Source organism: Hyaena hyaena, unplaced genomic scaffold, assembly GCF_003009895.1.
Source record: "Hyaena hyaena isolate Hyena2069 unplaced genomic scaffold, ASM300989v1 scaffold_23, whole genome shotgun sequence".
Taxonomy (NCBI): domain Eukaryota; kingdom Metazoa; phylum Chordata; class Mammalia; order Carnivora; family Hyaenidae; genus Hyaena; species Hyaena hyaena.
In genome coordinates this window covers 2,399,682-2,417,628 of record NW_024080655.1, presented here as the reverse complement: position 1 = coordinate 2,417,628, position 17,947 = coordinate 2,399,682, and the positions used below count along the sequence as shown (strand labels likewise).

Genomic DNA, 17,947 nt, shown 5'->3' with positions numbered 1-17,947 from the left:
TTCACCATCAATAGCTGTTTGGGGCTAAAGGGGGGCTTGAGTCAATCTTTAGAGAGAAGACCCTCTAGGGAGAGTCCACGAGAGGGTCTCCTCAACGTAAGGGGACAGGGTTAGGTAAGACCTGGATCCTAGCGAAGAGGTGGGGTGTTCCCTGCCTCTGGTGACAACATATTTGTATTTTCATCCTCAAAACCACCATGAGAGGGACCATTATTGTCCCCATTTCACAGATGAGAAAACCAAACTTAGGACTGTGAAGGCACTAATGCAAGGCCACACCACCTGTGATGGCTGTGACTTCATACCATCTGACTCCAAACCTTCCTTGCTCTAGGAGCCCACATCCGACACCATCTCACCATTCTCTGTCTTCCTCCACGGCCCTCTTTTCCCGTCTGCCTTCTTTGTCTGCTGCTGGGGACCAACTAGGGCCCTGGGGACCAGGGTCCCGCCATTAGTTCCCTGATACCGGAGCGCTAGAGCCACCCAAGGGGCAGAGCCCGCAGGGGCACGAAGACTTTGCGGGAGGGGGAAGAGGGCAGAGGAGAGGAGTTGTGGGACTCGGCTCGACTGGGCCGAGCCCAGGGACCACGGGGACGGCGACTTCAGCACCTCGGAGAGCGCCGGAGGGGCGGGGCCGGGGGCGGGGCCGGGGGCGGGGTGCACGAGACCCCAGCCAGGGCCCGGGGGCGCGCGGCGGCGCTCGCGCCAGTCCGAGAGCGGCGCGCGGTCCAGAGCCGCGCCCTGCCCTGCGCAGGTGCGCCCGCCGCGCCCGCCCCTGCTGGAGCCCCGCGGCGGCGGCGGCCTCTCGCCGCGCCCCCGCCTCCTTCCCATCCGTCGCCGCCGCCGCCGCCTCTGCGCCGCGCTCCGCCCGGATGGCCAGGGCTGTGCCGGAGAATGGCGGAGCGAGAGAGCGGCGGCCTGGGCGGGGGGGCCGCGTCCCCGCCTGCCGCCTCCCCGTTCCTCGGGCTGCACATCGCGTCGCCGCCCAATTTCAGGTGAGAGTCCCCGGCCGCCGCGCCCCGCCCTTCAGCCGAGGCTGCTGAGTGCGGGCTTCCCCCACCCCCACCCCATCCCCCAGCACAGACACACCGATCCCTGGGAACGCGAGGGCGGCTTGGTGATGGGGTTCCCTCCCTGGACAGGTCCCCAGAAAACCCCTCAGCCTCAGGTCCAGGCTGACAGCTGCTGCACAGCCATGGTGCGGCTCCCTCCGCCATTCCACGTCCTAGGCTAGGAGATTCAGAACTGGAATTGGAGGAGGGGGCGCTCAGGCCTCCTTCTGCCCCACTTTGGTACTGCGGCAGGGCCTGGGGTCTGGATTGAGATCCCAGAGGAGGTAGGTAGCCTAGGGCTTTGCCTATGCCCAGTCGGAAAGCTTCTGAATAGAGATGGGAGCTGTCTGGGGTGCCCCGTGGGTCCCAGTTTCTTGGAGCAACTGACAGCCTTGCTGGAAGGAGGAAGTTGTGGGCCCTTCCCCTAGCCCTGCCCGGTCCGAGGGGCCTCACTCCCAGGCCTGGCATGGCCAGGACCCTCTGTAGAATTGGGTCCGCACTGACTTGGGCAGGTGCGTGCAGGTGCAGAAGGCTTAGACTCAACCAGGAAACCCTACAGCCAGCTGTAGTTGGGGGAGGTCTGGTTTGAGCGTAGCAGAAGTAGCCAAGGACATTGGGTGGAAGGTGTCCCTGCTGGAGCAAGTACCCAGGTCTGTGATCTGAGTTCTCCTTCACCTCCTCTCTGCCCAGTCTCTGGTGCTAGGCAGTTAGGAGATGGATTTTAGATAAGTGGCCAGTGGGTGTTATGGGGAAGGGATGGATGTCCTTCCACCATAATCCTGGCCCCATTTGGAGAGGGGGAAGAGGAGGGGGTAACTGCTCCAGAGCCTAGGAGGAGGCCTAGATATACCCCATTGTTTCCCTATCCAATGAGCTGGTTGGTGCCTTCCCTTCTCCTGCCCCCCACCCCACCCCAGCCAGGCCGCAGCTGGGCTCTGGCGCCAGCCTCTCTCTGGCCAAGGGGCGGCTGGCTCCCCGGCCCTCAGGTGTGTAGGGACCCCTGGGGATCTCTAATGGCATCATCAGCACTAGAAGCCTCCCCGGAGGCCCTCAGCTGTGGAACCGGGAAAACCGAAGGGAGGGGACCAGACGGAGGAGGCCAAGCGCGAGGGCTCCAGGGCTGGGGCCTCTGTGGTCAGTGCCTCTGAGTGATGGCTGAGGTCTGAGACCAGTTCCGCCTGGCATGGCATGCCCAGCCACGGGGCACATATCGCCTTCCTACCAGGAGGCTCCTCTGCGGTAGAACAGCTTAGAGGAACCTGGGTTCCAATCTGAGCCCCACCACCTTCTAGCTGAGTGACCTGACAACCCCATCTATTAGGTGAGCTAATTAATATTGATTCCTTAGTGTGCATCGAACATCAAGTCGGTGTTCAACAAGTGTCTGCCCTCCATGCTGGTGAGCATTTATATAGCTCATTCCTGTTCGGAGCATTCCCAGGGCAGGCTCGTTTGCCCTTGTGGCCGTGGGTATTGGTCTGCCCATTTTATAGATAACAAGATTGAGGCTCAGGAAGGCAACGGCTTGCCTGAGGACCCCGACGAAGTCAAAGCCTGGGGCCATCTGTGTGTATTCAGTCCACGCTGCCTCCAGGCCCTGTCTTTGGCCCAGAGAACAGCTTTGCCTCCCTCTACCTGCTTCCAGATCCGCAGGTGACAGTGCCCTCCACCCCACCCCGCCCCTGGCAGGCAGGTTATCATGAATGCTTTAGTGAGGGGAACTGGTAAGGTGGACCCCAGCCAGTGAGCGCTCGGTCCCGGCCAGGTGGGCGAGAACAGCAGTGTGCCAAGGCTGAGGCGTGGGCTGGCCCTCCAGGACACTGTGGCCTGGCTGTGGGGACAAGGCCAGCTCGTGGGAATAATAAAGGCAGTGTCTGCGGCCCCACATGGCCCGCCCTGCCTGCTCCAGCCGCCCCTGCTGACCTTTCCCTTGTCCCGCCTCGCATAGCCCTTCGCCCAGCGCGGATTAACCCTGGATGGTTACTGCTCTCTCGCGGCTCTTTGGTGGGGTCGTGGGTCCGGCCGGCCTGGGTTTGCAGTCAGGCCCAGCCATCTTAGCTGTGTGCCCCAAGACTGGGCACTTGACCCCTCTGAGCCCCCATTTCTTCTCCACGATCCCAGTGTTGTTCCTGGTCAGGGTGGTCCTGTGACCTGGATGGGACAGCACGTGTGGACTGTGTCAGGGGCTGCGAGGAGCTGCGTTCATGCCGGGCTGCTGTCGTTGTGACTCGGTGGGTGCCCCCAGACCCACTGTCAGCTTCCAGAGGGCATGAGGAGTCAGTATCTGAACTTTGGTTTGCTCACTGCCCAGCATAGAGTAGGTGCTCAGTAATGCCTTCTTGGCTTATTATTAAGGATAAGTTGTGTGCTGCCTTCCTGGAGCTCAGAGAAGAACAGGGCATGTTGTCAGAGAATAACAATGGGAAGTGCTGACCACCCCCCCTCCAGCACCCCAAGAGGCGCTCCCTTTGCCCAGCACCCTTCTACATGGTTCTACAAGCACCGTTCTAGAGTGCTTCATGCTCGCCGGAGCCATAGAAACAGAGGGTTAGTATTATCCCCACTTTGCAGATGAAGAAACTGAGGCATAAAGAGGCTAGGTAAGTGGCAGAGCTGGGGTTTGAGTGCAGGCCCTCTGCTTCCAGAGCCGCCCTGGAAAGCGAGAGCCCTGGGGGAGAGCGTGTGCTCTCATGCTGTGGACATGGAGGGGTGGAGAGCCTTTGTTTGTTGGTAGTTGGTTCAAATAAGTGTTCTTTTTTTTTCTTCCTTCTGATTATAGAAATGCTCCAACCAGTTACTAGTAGTTACCCCTGGATGTGGTATCAGAGGAGAAATTCTCCCTGATTTCACGTACTTCCGTTACTATTGGACTTCTCATTTCTACAAGCAGCATTGGTTACTTCTATAACTTACAAAACTAGAAAAGAGAATTTAAAATTAACGTGGTCCATGTTCATTCTAAGGACAACCCTAGAAAAGAGACTTTAGAAAAATGCCCACTGGATACGCTGAGCTCGGCTCCTAGTGAACCCCCAATGTGGGGGGCAGACAATGGCCACGGCAGGGTTTCACCCCCACTTCTTTGACGGCAGAGCCTTGAAGTGGGTCTCTGACTTCTTGGCTTGGGCCTCCCATGGATACTACAAAGTGGGGTCACTGCCACCCCTCCCACTTAAGGGTTCTTACCCATCCTGGGATGTCACCTCTGTCTCATGGCCCTACCCTTGTATTCATTTAAAACATCTCTACCAACATTAACTGTGGGCCCTGCTGTGTTCTGGCGCCCGGAGCTGCGGGTGCCCTGGTACTTCCTTTAGTAGACATTTATTTGGTACCTACGGTGTACAAGGTCTTGGGCTCTGTGCACGGATTAGAACAGAGGTGGGGTGTTGGTGCCTAGTTGAGCATGATGACCCCTGCCCCCCGGAAACCGCTCCACAGCAAGGCCAGCAGCCCCAGAACCAGGAGCGGGAGCCTGGCGCTACGCTTCTGTCTGAAGTGCAGAAAGTTTGTCAAGGTGAGCAGAGGAGAGACGATCTCCCCAGATGCCCCCATGTCTCACAGCCGCGTCTGTGTTCGTGTTTCTTCCTGCGTGGGACTCCTCATGTGAAGCCATGAGGTCCTAACATTCTGTTTGCTCATTAGAGTAATTGCCATTTTCCACATCAACACAGACTTTATAAAATCCGACCAAAAGACTGCACAGTATTCCACCCCCGGGCTGGCCACGGTTTAACCAGCCGGCCGGTGCCGAGCTCTTCCGTGGTTTTTCGGTTGTTTGCCGTTATGAGAGATACGCATCCCTGTGTGTAAAGGTTTTTGCCACGTAGGGTTATTTTCTCAGGCAGCTTTTCAAAAGTCAAATCACCAGATCCCAGAGTCCCGGCTACATATCAGCACCGAGAGCTTTAAGCAGATCGGACACATTCTAACCCCAAGTAGGGACTGTCCCATATGACTTGTTTCCTGGGATGGATTCTGTTTTTCACGGGCGGTGACTCCAGGGTGGACATGGTCAGGGTGGGAACTAGAGACGAGAGGAACAAAGCCAGCCTGGCCCCAGTGTTCCCCAGAGCTGGCGGTGGCATGGGGTGGGAGTTCTGAGTGTGCTGGGCCGGCCCCCCCCCCCCCCGGACCATTTCAGCCCGCACGTCCCCAGAGGCCTGCACATTCTGCCCCAGATTCTGACGTCGGTGGGGACGCGGGAAGTTGAGTTGAAAGGGCACCTGACTTAGAGAATTTTAAGGGGAAAATCCAGAAAGACCAGATGTTCGTTCAGTGACCATTTATTAAATACCTGTCAGGCACCACACCGTTGATGGAGACAGACACGGCCCCACCCTTGCAGGCCAACTGCCCCTAAGGGGACCCCCCAACTTGTCTCAGAACCCAAAGGGCTAATGGCAGCGACCCAGAAACACCGGCGAGTGGGCCTGAGAGAGCCAGGAGCAGGGCTGTTCGGCCTAGTCAGGGAGGTCAGGGAAGGCTTCGTTGAGGGAACTGGGTGGGGAAGAACGGGGGGCGGTGACACCCTACAGTGGGGGGGGGCCCTATGGAGCTTTCAGGCCACAGGCAATGTTGGCCCCTTTCGCTAAGTGCCAGGGGAAGCTGTTAAGGGACCGAGCTGGGGAGGGGGTGGCAAGACCAGGTTTGCATGTCACACGCTGGTTTTCGGTGCCCGGTGGCAAATGGCCTGTAGGGGAGCCAGAGGGAAATGGGGAACCAGCCTAACTGAGAACCCCCCAGGAGCCGGCTATTTGCTCAGCACACACAGGGCGGCAGAGGGACAAGCTGGGCGCCTGAACCACAGAGGCTCTCTGTCGTGAGAGGGGCCCCTGGGCACCATGGCCAGGACGCAAGGCCACGCAGCTGGCATCCTTACCTCACAGAGAGCCAGGAAGGGGAAGACAGGAATGCCTCTGGACAGCCAAATGCCTGGCTCGGCTTTGGCCTTGCTCAGCGAAAGCCGCGGCACTTTGCCACTTAACCCTTACTTTGCACACACTCCTAACTCAGCCTGCTGCTGGGCTGAGACGGCCAGCTGGACAGGGCTAGGCTGCCACCAGAGGGATGGAGAGAGCAGGAGACAAGACGGCACGTGGAAGGGAAAAGTCCGCGTAATAAACCCCAGAGCACAAAGGCATGTTTGTTCATCGGGGGGGGGGGGAGCTCCCTGCAGGAAGAGGTGGGGGGCATGGGGGTGGCGTGTTCAGAATGTTCTAGGCCTGAAGTAAGGCCTAGAGCTGAGGTTCGTGCGGGAAGAGGGGGGCCTCAAACATACAGACTACAAAGGTCAGGGAGGTCTCGGGAGAGCAAGCCCATGCCACGGGGTCACCCACTGTTAATGTGGATGAGACCTCAGGGACCATCTCACCCGAATGGGCGAGCAGGCCTGATGGATAGGCAGCGGCTGCCCCTGGAGGGAAGCCGCCAAGGCCTCCAGATCTGGAGGTGAGGGATGCCGACCTGCCCAGGGTGTGCGATTCAGCTTGAGGTGGCCTCCTGGTGCCCAGGGCTCAAGTTTCCGGGCAAAAGGGGGGTTGCGGGGATCAGAAGAGGTCCTCCCTCCCTACTTCCTTTTCCTCTTCCCTCCTCCCCTCCAGCTTTTCCTTCCTCTTCCCTTCCTCCCAGCCTGGAGGGCCCAAGGGTCTGTTTTGCTTTCCCTCCACAAAGGGCCTCCCCTGGAAACCCAGGACATCCCTGTAGGAGCGGGAGCTAAGGGCGGGGGCAGGGCGGGCAGGGGGTGACCCACAGGAGGTCCTGACCTCCTCACAGCGCTCAGTGATCCACAAACGTTCTACCCTGTTCAGCTTCACTGACACCCTCGAGGTCGGGGAGGGAGGCAGGGATGGAGCTCAGGGTTCCTCATCCGGAAAATGGGCGAAATGAAACCCTCGTGCAAGGTGGTAGTGAGGACTCAGGGAGATGTGCCCACGTGAAGAGGGTTGGCGGCCAGGGCACGGCAGCTGCTCGGGAGATGGAGCGGCCCCGTAAGTGCAGGAGTCAGGACCTGATCTCTCGCGCCACCTGTCCCCAAGCCTGCTGTGGTGACCATTCTGCCATCCGGCCTTGTGAGGAGGAAAAAGGCAGATGAGCAGCTCCCTTCACCCACCCCACCTCAGCTGGAAACCAGTGCAGGCTTCCGAGCCCAGCCCAGTGCTCTCTCCCCCGTCATCCCACAGCTGGCCCCACAGGGGACCCTGCCTGTCCCCAGACCTGCCGTCCCAGGCAGTGGGATGTGGTGTGATGTTGAGGGTGCAGAGATGAGCTGAGAAGCGCCCCTATAGCCCTGCCCTGAACACTCTGGCTTGAGAGGAGCAGGTGGACGCTAAGGATGTCCCTTGACAGACATGGAGCAGGTGTGTACCGAGCACCTCATGCGTGCCAGGTGGCCTCACGAGCTCTGCCCTCCAGGAGCAGACAGTCCAGAGGGAGCTGGGAGGGTGGGGACCTGTATGCATCACCTGCCCGGCACAAGGGTGGGCGACGTGAGCTCCATCCGCCTCCGCAGCAGCCTGGTGGGCTGTGCGCAGTGACAGAAAGCTCCCAGCAAGGCTGAGAGTGTCCACACATAGTCTGCCTTTAGCCCTGGCCATGGAGCCTCCTGTGCCCACAGGCGCTTCCTTTTTCCTTTTTTAAAATATTTATTTATTATTGAGAAACAGAGAGAGCATGGGGGGGGGGGGGGGGGACAGAGAAAAGGGGAGACACAGAATCCGAAGCAGGCTCCAGGCTCTGAGCTGTCAGCACAGAGCACGATGCGGGGCTCGAACCCACAAACTGTGAGATCATGACCTGAGCTGAAGTCAGACACTTAACCGACTGAGCCCCCCAGGTGCCCCCACAGGCGCTTCCTGAGTGCTCAAGGATGAAACCCTGGGGAGGTGACAGAGTTTTCTCTCCTGCATGCTGGTGGTCAATAGAAGCCGCCCAGACCCACCTCCGGCAGCACTGTCTGGATGCTGCCTGGGCCCTCCCTGATGAGGTGTGAGGGCTGAGTGCATTGCTGTGTGGATGGGGGCATCCATTCATGGAGAATCTCAGAAGCCCCCCCATCTCACCACCAGGTGCCCTGAGCGCGGCGCTGGCCCTTTAAAGCAGATCAGGGTTGGCTTTTGGGGGGAGACATCCCAGATTTCTGCCATCTGCTTACAAGCCTGGTCCAGGGAGGGGGGCCACCCCAGCCCCCGACAGGGGCATTGGAAGGGCAGGTGGCATCGATTGCAGTAACCCGATCCGATCTCGAGGGGGAGGCGGCAACGGGCGGCAGCAGCAGCAGCGCAGGGCCAGGCTGGGAAGGAAGCCGCCTGCAGCTGAGGGCTGGGCCGGGAAGCGCTGGGGCTGGGGCCTGGGTCGGCAGCCACTGCCTCTTCTCCTGGCCCATCTATTTTTAATGAGCTCCCCAGGCTTCTGCTGCGGGCAGGACGCAGAAAGGCAGGCCCCGGCGGTGGAGGCCCGAGGCCCCAGCCCTGCCCTGAGCCCTAGCCCCCCAACCCTTCTGGGCATGAGAGGGTGGCCCTGGGGCCCTGCAGCCCCCCGGCTGGGCAGGGCTCTCCATGAAGCTGGTGCTGAAGATGGATTCGAGCCCAGACAATGACAGCTGGTTGGAGGATCAGTGGGAGCGCTGGTAGGGGGGTACAGGGGTTGGTGGGGGAGGGGGGACTTTTGGGGGGCAGCTCTATGGAGCTCTGGGTCTCTGTTTGATCTGACTGAGGCAAGAGGCAGAGGGTGTGGGCCTGGGGCTGGGGCTGGGGGCTGGGCCACTACCTCTCCTGGTTGACCTTGGACTCCTGGGTCTCCGCTTGCTCTATGCCTCAATCTCCCTGTCTTATTTGGGGAAAGGCTCAGAATTCTCCCACATGTCCCACCCACACCAAACTAGGTGGAGCACCCAGGGCTAGGGGCGAGCCAGTGTAGGGGCCAAGAAGACAGTCACTACAGCGGGCACGGGGCACAGGGCTGGCCTGGGGGTAGAGGGTTCTAGTACAGCCAGTTACGAGTTGTGCTCTGCTCTGTCTGCGGAGCTCACAACATCTCCAGCCCCAAACCCCGGGCCTCCCTTGACCCCTCTGCAGCCTTCTGTTCACAATCGTGTGCTGGGTTGAAGAGATGAAGAGCACAGAATGGGGGTGTAGTCTCTCCTGGAACAGGCTGAAACTAGCCACGTTGACACCAGATTTCCCTTCACTTGCTCCCAGGGCTCAAGAGGCATTGGCTTTCCTGGGCTGGGGGCATGGAGCACTCCTCTGAGGCTAGGGAGGGGCCTCTGCCAGCACCTCGGGTTTTTTCGCTGCAGGGATTGCACGGGCAGCCCCCTCCTCCAGGCGTCCCTTGTCGCTTCTCACCTCTGCATTCTCCACGGGTGAATTGGCCTTGGCACCTGCCTTGACCCTGGGAGGCATTTCTCTGGCAGAGCTGAGGCTCTGACCAGCTGGGCCTTCGAGGCACTGCCTCCTGGTTGGCACCAGAATGGAGTCACCTGGAGTAACCTGGAGCCTCCCCTCTCCCTGCCTGTTACCCCTTGCTTTGGCTCACGTGGACAAGTCCCATCGTCTGGGGGCTGGGATCTGCTTTCGGGGGGCTGCCCCTTGGAAGAGGTACCAGGGAGACGTCAGTGGACCAAGTAGTCCCCCTGGGTTGGTAACTTGGGCTTCCTGTCCTCGCCAGGCTCACCCATGACATCAGCTTGGAGGAGTTTGAGGATGAAGACCTCTCAGAGATCACCGAGGAGTGTGGCATCAGCCGGCAGTGCAAAGACACCCTGTCCTTGCGGGTAAGAGTGGGGTTTCATGAGCCCCTGGGGGGGTGGTGGCAAGATGGGTAAAGACAGGAGTGAGGGCATCCCCACATCTACAAAAGGACTTGCAGGGTTTGTATGGCATCCTCATCGAAGGAAATGGCACCCAAGAAACACATCCAATACGATGCTGGGCACATCTTGGGGGCTCAATCAGATTTTTTTTTTTTTTTTTTTTTTTTTTTGCTAGGAGCTATAAGGCAAGAGGCAGCTCCTTCAGCTGCCCACAAGAAAGGAGAGGACAGGAGGTCTTCAGATATAGGGCAGTAGCAATTAGTGCCAGAGTTAAGGGAAGGCTGAGGACTACCCTAAACCATTGGCAGAGCAGCCTTGGCAGAGGGCCTGAGGCAGAGCAGGGTGGAGTCTGATAGACTCTGCAGTGCTTGGGACAGGAAAAAAGAGCCAAGGCACTCCCTCGGCTGCCATTGCACCAGATCACACCACACAGCCCCGCAGACCCTCCCTGGCCTGCAATTTTCAAGGCTTCTCTGGAGGGTTCACCTAGCATTGCTGCTGCTTTCATTCAGCCTCCTGGCTCTCTCTGTTCCCTAAGTTCTGCATCCCGCCAGGAGGTCCTCAGCATCTGGGTAGCTTGGGTCAGATAGGGGTCCCCCTAGGTCTTTTCAGAACAGGAGGAAGGGGCCATTGGCCAGGAAATAGGAGGCAAAGCACAGGACTAGGCTGCAGACCCCAGAGCTTCTGTCGGCCCCCCAGGAGGGTGGGTGGCCAAAGTGGACACGGTATTAGAGGAGAATGGTTAGCAAAGGAGAGCTGCAGTGTGAGCTGGGGTGGGGTGCCTGTCTCTGGGTTGAACTCCAGTTGCCTGTTACAGAGATTCTGAAAGCCAGGCAAGGGGTAGCCGAGGGGTAAGGATAACCCTCCAGTACCCCCAAAGCCAGGCCAGCAAGGGTGGGGAATGGTCCCAGGGCCCTGACATAGCTTCCCTAAGGTGGTACACCTGTTCCGGAATCCCACACCACCCTTTCACCCAATGTGCACCCGCAGAGTTTGGGAGACGGTGGTCCCTGCAACCAGCCAGGGCCCTGAGGCAGTACCAGTTAGAGATGTACCCTGTGGGGCCTTAGACAAGCTCCATGGGGCTTTCACACACTCTTGCCCGTGAGTCCTCAATCTCTGGGAAGCTGGAGGGAAGCTAACTGGAGAGGGAATTGAAGGGTCAGGGGATCTGTCCAAGGTGCCAGGGAGTTGGTGGCAGAGCTGAAACTAGACTGGAGCTCTGAATTACCAAGGTTAGGACGGCCTGAGAGAAAACCCCAGGTTGGAGGGTTCTCCGACTGTCGAGAGGTGCTGCGGCCGGGTGCCCCCACCTGCCCCTCCAGCCAGCATCCCTCTTCTGTTAGCACTGCGGCCCTCCCTCCATGCTTCGGCCTGGCTGGGACTGTTTTCCCAGGTTTCCTCACTGCCCCCTTCAGATGCTAACCTTCCCCTCCTCCATCCCTTGTGGGGCCCTAACTCCTTGGCGACCCTGAGTCCCCATGGCAACAGCGGTGACCTCACTCTGGGCTCGGCTTACAACCCCGGTGAGGTCACCGGCCGTTGCCAAGGGAACGGGAGAGTGCAGAGTGTCAGGAAAGAGGGCAGCGTGGGGAGGGGAGCGGTGTGGACCGCCAAAGGCTCCGACTAGCTTGCGGAGGGGTCGGTCTCGCGAGTCCTTGCGAGGGGCGGGAGGGCGCGGCCCCCTCTCTCCAGGCCCCTGCCCCTCCTCCCTGCCCTCCCCCGTTGCGGCCGCGGAATGGACTCGCCCGGGCGGGGGGGGGGGCGGTGCGCGGCGGCCTTGGCCCCGCCCCGACGCGGCCCCGCCCCCTGACGCCCCTCCGTCCGTGCGGCGCAGCCCCCGCGCGCCGGGCTGCTGTCTGGGGGTTGCGGCGGCGCCGGGAGCCGGCTGCAGGCCGAGATGCTGCAGATGGACCTGATCGACGCGGCGGGGGACACTCCCGGCGCCGAGGACGACGACGACGAGGAGGAGCGCGCGGCGCGGCGGCCGGGAGCGGGGCCGCCCGAGGCCGAGCCCCGCCAGGAGTCGGCGCCCCGCGGCCAGGGCCAGGGCCAGGGCCAGAGCCAGAGCCAGAGCCAGGGCAGTGGGGACACATACCGGCCCAAGCGGCCCACCACGCTCAACCTCTTCCCGCAGGTGCCGCGGTCTCAGGTGAGGCACGAGCAGCGTGGGGCGGGGCTGAAGGGGCGGCGCCCCAGGGGCTGGGTGCGAGCGAGGCGTAGGGGGATGCAGAGCAACTCCCGGAGTGGGTGGGCCTGGCCGGCACGCTGGAGATGCGAAGAGGGGCTGCGGGAGAGGGACCTGCCGGCCAGCACGGGGAGAAGTTGGCCTGGTGAGACTTCCCAAGTGGGAGGTCCCTGGGGAGGTGGTCTCGGCGGGCAGGTGGGGTCTGCCCTAAAGGAGAGGAGTCTGGTGGGACCGACAGGGTTTGGAGCCTCGAGCCTCGAGGAGAGTTGGAGGAGTGAAGGAGCCGAGACGGACAGTGGAAGGGTCTGGGTAAGGAGGGCAGTGGGGGCTTAGGAGGACACAACAGGGCTTTGAGGAGTTGTAGGGGTTTGGAGCTTTGGACCTCAGGCCGGAGCAGGGTTTCCTCTTTAGGGTGTGGGGCTCCTGGTGAAGGGCAGAAGCGGGGCCTGGAGAAGAGAGTGTCTAAAGTGGTCGTTTTCGGGGAAAGGTCACGGGGAATTGTGAAGAGGTGGGGATGGGGAGCTCAGAAGCAGCCGCCAGTCTGAGATGCGGGCAGCTGGGAATTCCCAGAAGGCAGGGAAGAGACATGGGAGGGGGAGCTGCTTGGCTGAGTTGGGGGCCTAGGGCCCCTGGGCTGGGTGGCTGGATGCCAAGGAGGGTTGAATAGGGTGGGGGAGAGCCGGCTGTGGCCCTTTGTCTTCCAGGCCCAGTCTGGAGAGGTATAGAGGAGGGGCTCAGGGAGGTGGGGCCGTTGGTAGAGGGTGCAAGGGCTTTAGGGAAAGGATTGGTCCCTTCCCCAGAATCCTCTGGGGTGGATTTTGGCAGCAAAACTCATGAATGTGAGGGCCTATGAGAGTGTTCTCCAGGGAAGGGACCTAAATAGTTCGTGGGAAGCCTTGTTGCAGGTACTGTGGAGAGGGGTCCCAGGGCACCAATGACGTGGGATGGGCAGCCCTGGAGATCCAGGAAGGAAAGCCGCTGACAGCTACATCTGTCATAACTCCGTCATGTGCTCCTGGAGGGGTCTGGGAACCATGTTACTGATTCATCATTTGCATGATTCATCCCAGTTCCCCCGCTGTCTGCTGGGAGACCCTTCCTCGTCCTTTTTTCAGCTTCTACCAGAATGTGTCTGCCCCTTCCCCAAGTCATAGCTTCCAGAGCTCCAGGACTTGGCTGGAAGTGAGCATCTACATGTAAAGCCTCAGTGTCTGGGACTGGGGGTCTGGCTCTGTCCCCAGATGGCTCCTGCTTCTCCTCCACTCCTCCCCCACTCACCACCACACATATTGGCCATCACCACCTATGCTGAGGCTGATAAGAGCAGCTCCCCCGAGGGCTGGCCGGCTTCCCTAAGTCAGGAGGGAGAACTGTCTAGAGCCAGTAGGTCTGGCTGGGAGAGCTGGGGCTTGGCCACCCCTCCTGCCTGCTGGAGGAGGGTTGGGGGTGCGCAGCACATGGCCTAGGGATGGCCTGATGGGGGCGGGGCCGGGGCCTCCCTGTGCCGGGCACTGTTGACTGCTTCTGTCATAAGGGCCTCTTGTTTTCTGCACAGGACACACTGAATAATAATTCTCTGGGCAAGAAGCACAGTTGGCAGGATCGGGTGTCTCGATCATCCTCACCCCTGAAGACAGGTAAGTCGGGACCCTTTCCCGTACCTGGAGCGCCACCTGCCCTCAGTCCCCCCTGTAGAGAGCCAGCCTGGCAGTTTCCGTCTTGCTGAGTTGAGGTAAACTGCCTGTCCCGTAGCCCTGGGCCGGCTCATCTGAAGTCAACTGGGGCAGCAGTGAGAGGACTGACCCCGGAGCCCACCATGGCCTCGTGCCGGGGAGCCTTCACCTTGCTCTCTGTGTCCCACGTGCTGAGTAGGGGATGGCAGGTGGCCTGGGAGTCCGGGGCGAGCCTCCCCGCCTTCCCTGCTGACGCTGGCCTGCCTGCCTGCCCTCCAGGAGAGCAGACGCCTCCACATGAACACATCTGCCTGAGCGATGAGCTGCCGCCCCCGAGCAGCCCCGCCACCACCAAGGACCGAGGCACCTCCACCGACAGCCCTTGCCGCCGCAGCGCAGCCACGCAGATGGCCCCTCCCGGCGGCCCCACTGCTGCCCCACCGAGTGGCCGTGGCCACTCGCATCGCGACCGCATCCACTACCAGGCGGACGTGCGGCTGGAGGCCACAGAGGAGATCTACCTGACGCCAGTGCAGAGGCCCCCGGACCCTGCAGAGCCCACCTCCGCCTTCCTGCCGCCGGCTGAGAGCCGGATGTCCGTCAGCTCCGATCCAGACCCCGCCGCCTACCCCTCCACCGCAGGGCGGCCGCACCCCTCCATCAGTGAGGAGGACGAGGGCTTCGACTGCTTGTCGTCTCCAGAGCGGTCAGAGCCGCCGGGCGGAGGGTGGCGGGGGAGCCTGGGGGAGCCCCCGCCGCCTCCGCGGGCCTCGCTGAGCTCGGACACCAGCGCCTTGTCCTACGACTCGGTCAAGTACACGCTGGTGGTGGATGAGCACGCGCAGCTGGAGCTGGTGAGCCTGCGGCCATGCTTCGGAGACTACAGCGACGAGAGCGACTCGGCCACCGTCTATGACAACTGCGCCTCTGCCTCCTCGCCCTATGAGTCGGCCATCGGGGAGGAATATGAGGAGGCCCCCCGGCCGCGGCCCCCTGCCTGCCTCTCCGAGGACTCCACGCCCGACGAGCCCGACGTCCACTTCTCTAAGAAGTTCCTGAATGTCTTCATGAGCGGCCGCTCACGCTCCTCCAGTGAGTCTGCAGCAGGAGCGGTCGGGGGCCCGGGAGGGGGAGAGCCGAATCGGGGTGTTCCTGGAGTGGCCTCGCCCATCTGCTTCAAGGCGTTAGGACCAAGAGCTTGCCACCTGCCCCCTAAACCTCAGCTAGAGGGGGGACCACTCTCCTCCAGCCCGTCCCCCTCACCTGCAGGTGCAGAGTCCTTCGGGCTCTTCTCCTGTGTCATCAACGGGGAGGAACAGGAGCAGACACACCGGGCCATATTCAGGTAAGAGCAGCAGGGTTGGGCTGGCCAGGCGGCAGCGGGCCACCCCCTCCCTGCTCTGCCCTCAGTGCGTGGCCTAGACCCTGCCGCTGGCGCTGGCATTCATCCCGCGACTCAGCCCCAGGGGTACGGCGTCTGCCCTCGGAACTCCGAGCGGGGTGATGGTGTGATGGCTTCCTCCAGCGTGGCCCTGTGCGGTGCCGCGCTGCCAAGCCTGGGGATGGAGCACCTAGTCCGGCTGGGGGGCCGGAGCCCAGGAGGGTGCCCAGCGGAGACTGTGCCGACCACACACAGGGCACGCCCCTCCCCCTCCTCCACAGAGAAGTGCTCACTTCCTGTTAGCTCTCTGTTTTACCGATGGCTCTGGGCACTTTCTCCCTTAGCCCACAAGTTCCTGGACAGCAGGCCTGTGTCTGCATGACCTTGCTCTTCCCCGGGAACTAGCACCATAACAGGCACTCAGGAGACTCTGCGGATGTTCACTGAATTAGCGCTGCTCTTACGGCGTCTGACCCTAGAGTGGGCTGGGGAGTAGACGGCTGGCCTGGCGGGGGAGGCCCCGCTGCTGACTTCCTCACTTGCCCTTGTTGGGGACAGGTTTGTGCCTCGACATGAAGACGAACTTGAGCTGGAGGTGGATGACCCTCTGCTGGTGGAGCTACAGGCCGAGGACTACTGGTATGAGGCCTACAATATGCGCACAGGCGCCCGGGGCGTCTTTCCTGCCTACTATGCCATCGAGGTCACCAAGGAGCCTGAACAAATGGCAGGTAGCGTCCTTTCCCCTCCTTGGTGCCACCGGGCCCCGCCTCCGCCCTGGCCCCAATTTGGCCCACTGGGAAGGGCCCTCGCAGAGGTGACATCAGGTCCCTTTCACAACGGAGAAGAGCAAGGCCCGGCTGAGCCGGGCTGTCTGCGGACTGTGGCACCCTCTGCTGGCTCTGCCACTCCTCACTTCACGCTTGCTTTCCAGCCCTGACCAAAAACAGCGACTGGGTGGACCAGTTCCGGGTGAAGTTCCTGGGCTCAGTCCAGGTCCCCTATCACAAGGGCAACGACGTGCTCTGTGCTGCTATGCAAAAGGTGCCGGCTCCCTGCTCCCCTGGGTCGAGCGCCCGCCCCCAGCCCCGTTCCTAGCCTCTCCTAAAGGAGAGGGACACCAGCGCCTGATTCCCGTCCCTCACCCGCAGATCGCCACCACCCGCCGGCTCACCGTGCACTTTAACCCGCCCTCCAGCTGCGTCCTGGAGATCAGCGTGCGGGGTGTGAAGATAGGCGTCAAGGCTGATGATTCCCAGGAAGCCAAGGTGACCTCCCCAATCCCAGCCCCCCCACCAGATCTCCAGCCTGTAGCCCCCCGTATGCTGATGACCCCTGCTTCTCTTCTCCCTTCCATAGGGGAATAAATGTAGCCACTTTTTCCAGTTAAAAAACATCTCTTTCTGTGGATACCATCCAAAGAACAACAAGTAAGTGGGAAGGGACAGAGGTAGAGGCGTCAAGGGGTGGCCTGGAGCTCTCAAGGTAGGACTGGGGCCTGCGAGTGTGCCAGGGAGGGGACTGAGCCCTTGTCCTGCCCTCCCACAGGTACTTTGGCTTCATCACCAAGCACCCCGCTGACCACCGGTTTGCCTGCCACGTCTTTGTGTCTGAGGAATCCACGAAGGCCCTGGCAGAATCCGTGGGGTAAGTCCCCGCGTGTGGATCTTGCCAAGCACCCAGCCCCGGGGCGCCTCCCCACCGTGCTCAGCCCACCCCGGTCCCCACCGCCCCGCGTGCCTCGTGGCCTGGAGTCAGGGCTGGGTGGTGTTGAGAGAGTAGCTCCCAAACGTTTTGGCGGGTGGACCCTTCCTTCAACTGAAGTCACACCCCGGAAGCGCAGTGTGTAGAGGACAGCGCGGAGCAGCTCTGTCTGGGGACCCGGAGCCCCGGCCACCCAGGGACCCGAGGCTCCGGGCTGAAAACCTTGGGTGGAGAGCCTGTCCATCCCGTCACCTGTGTGTCTCCCTGCTTCCTAGGAGAGCATTCCAGCAGTTCTACAAGCAGTTCGTGGAGTACACCTGCCCCACGGAAGACATCTACCTGGAGTAGCGGCGCTGCCCCGCCCTCCACATCCCCGGGCCCTCGGGCCAGCGCCGGGCCAGCGCCGGGCCAGCTAGCTGCTGACAGGACTCGGCACCGCTCGAGGAGGGGCGCCCAGCACCACCAGAGGGTGGGGAAGCGGGGGCCTTTGGCCGAGGGTGGGGGAGGGCGGGGTTTATGGGGAGAGACAAACGCAGTTTATTGTAATATAGGGGACTAGATTCATCTATGGAGGATGGAGCAGGCTGCCCGGGGATTGGGGCGGGGCGGGGCTGGAGAGGTGTCCGCTCTCTAGCCGGGAAGGATGCCCACGGGAGGAGCCGAGGGCTCTGTCCCATACTGGGCCTCCCTTCCTTTGCCGGGGCCTCTGGCTCTCTGGCCGTGGCTCCTGCCTTGACAAAGTCCACGCCACCTGCTGGTGCCCACCCCATCCCATCCCCAGCTCCCAACCCCGGCTGAGGGCCCCGAGCTCAGGCTGAGCCCAGCCACCTCCTGAGGACTTCGCAGTAAGGAAACGGCAGCAGGTGGGGGTGCAGTCCCTGTTCCCAGCTCTGTCACTGGGGTGGCCGTCATGCTGGCCCTGGCACATGTGGGACCTCACCAGGGAAGGAGGGAGCTGCGGCGGGGCCCCGTCCTGGCAGAAAGAGGCGGCTTCCGGACTGGCCCCGGGGCCAGCCAGGGCCTCTTGGCTGCCCCGGCTGTAGCCCCATCTTGGTCCTGTCACCCTGGCCACAACTATTAAAGTGCCATTTCCTGTCTGGACCGCAGTGGGTGTGTCTCCCTGAGCCCCTCCCG

The 17,947-nt window shown here is 61.5% G+C and overlaps 1 protein-coding gene across 2 annotated transcripts; it reads left to right on the top strand.

The window, feature by feature from the left end:
* Nucleotides 1-897: 897 nt before the first annotated feature.
* MAPK8IP1 (mitogen-activated protein kinase 8 interacting protein 1) lies at nucleotides 898-17,914 on the top strand. Of its 2 annotated transcripts, none has more exons than XM_039226832.1 (12): nucleotides 898-998; nucleotides 9,723-9,828; nucleotides 11,705-12,019; nucleotides 13,611-13,692; nucleotides 14,008-14,820; nucleotides 14,998-15,073; nucleotides 15,668-15,840; nucleotides 16,044-16,153; nucleotides 16,261-16,377; nucleotides 16,469-16,539; nucleotides 16,658-16,756; nucleotides 17,089-17,914. In XM_039226832.1, the coding sequence occupies exons 1-12, from the start codon at nucleotides 898-900 to the stop codon at nucleotides 17,159-17,161; spliced, it is 2,136 nt and encodes a 711-aa protein (XP_039082763.1). In that variant the 3' UTR covers nucleotides 17,162-17,914. The 2 variants fall into 2 exon arrangements, with proteins under 2 accessions (XP_039082763.1, XP_039082764.1); XM_039226833.1 differs by lacking the exon at nucleotides 898-998 and adding an exon at nucleotides 8,597-8,682.
* Nucleotides 17,915-17,947: the final 33 nt, after the last annotated feature.

Coding starts and splice junctions, on each gene's coding strand:
- MAPK8IP1 (XM_039226832.1), top strand. CDS start 898: ATGGCGGAGCGAGAGAGCGGCGGCCTGGGCGGGGGGGCCGCGTCCCCG. Junction 12,020..13,610: donor CGCAGGTGCCGCGGTCTCAG/GTGAGGCACGAG, acceptor TTTTCTGCACAG/GACACACTGAATAATAATTC. Junction 13,693..14,007: donor ATCCTCACCCCTGAAGACAG/GTAAGTCGGGAC, acceptor CCTGCCCTCCAG/GAGAGCAGACGCCTCCACAT.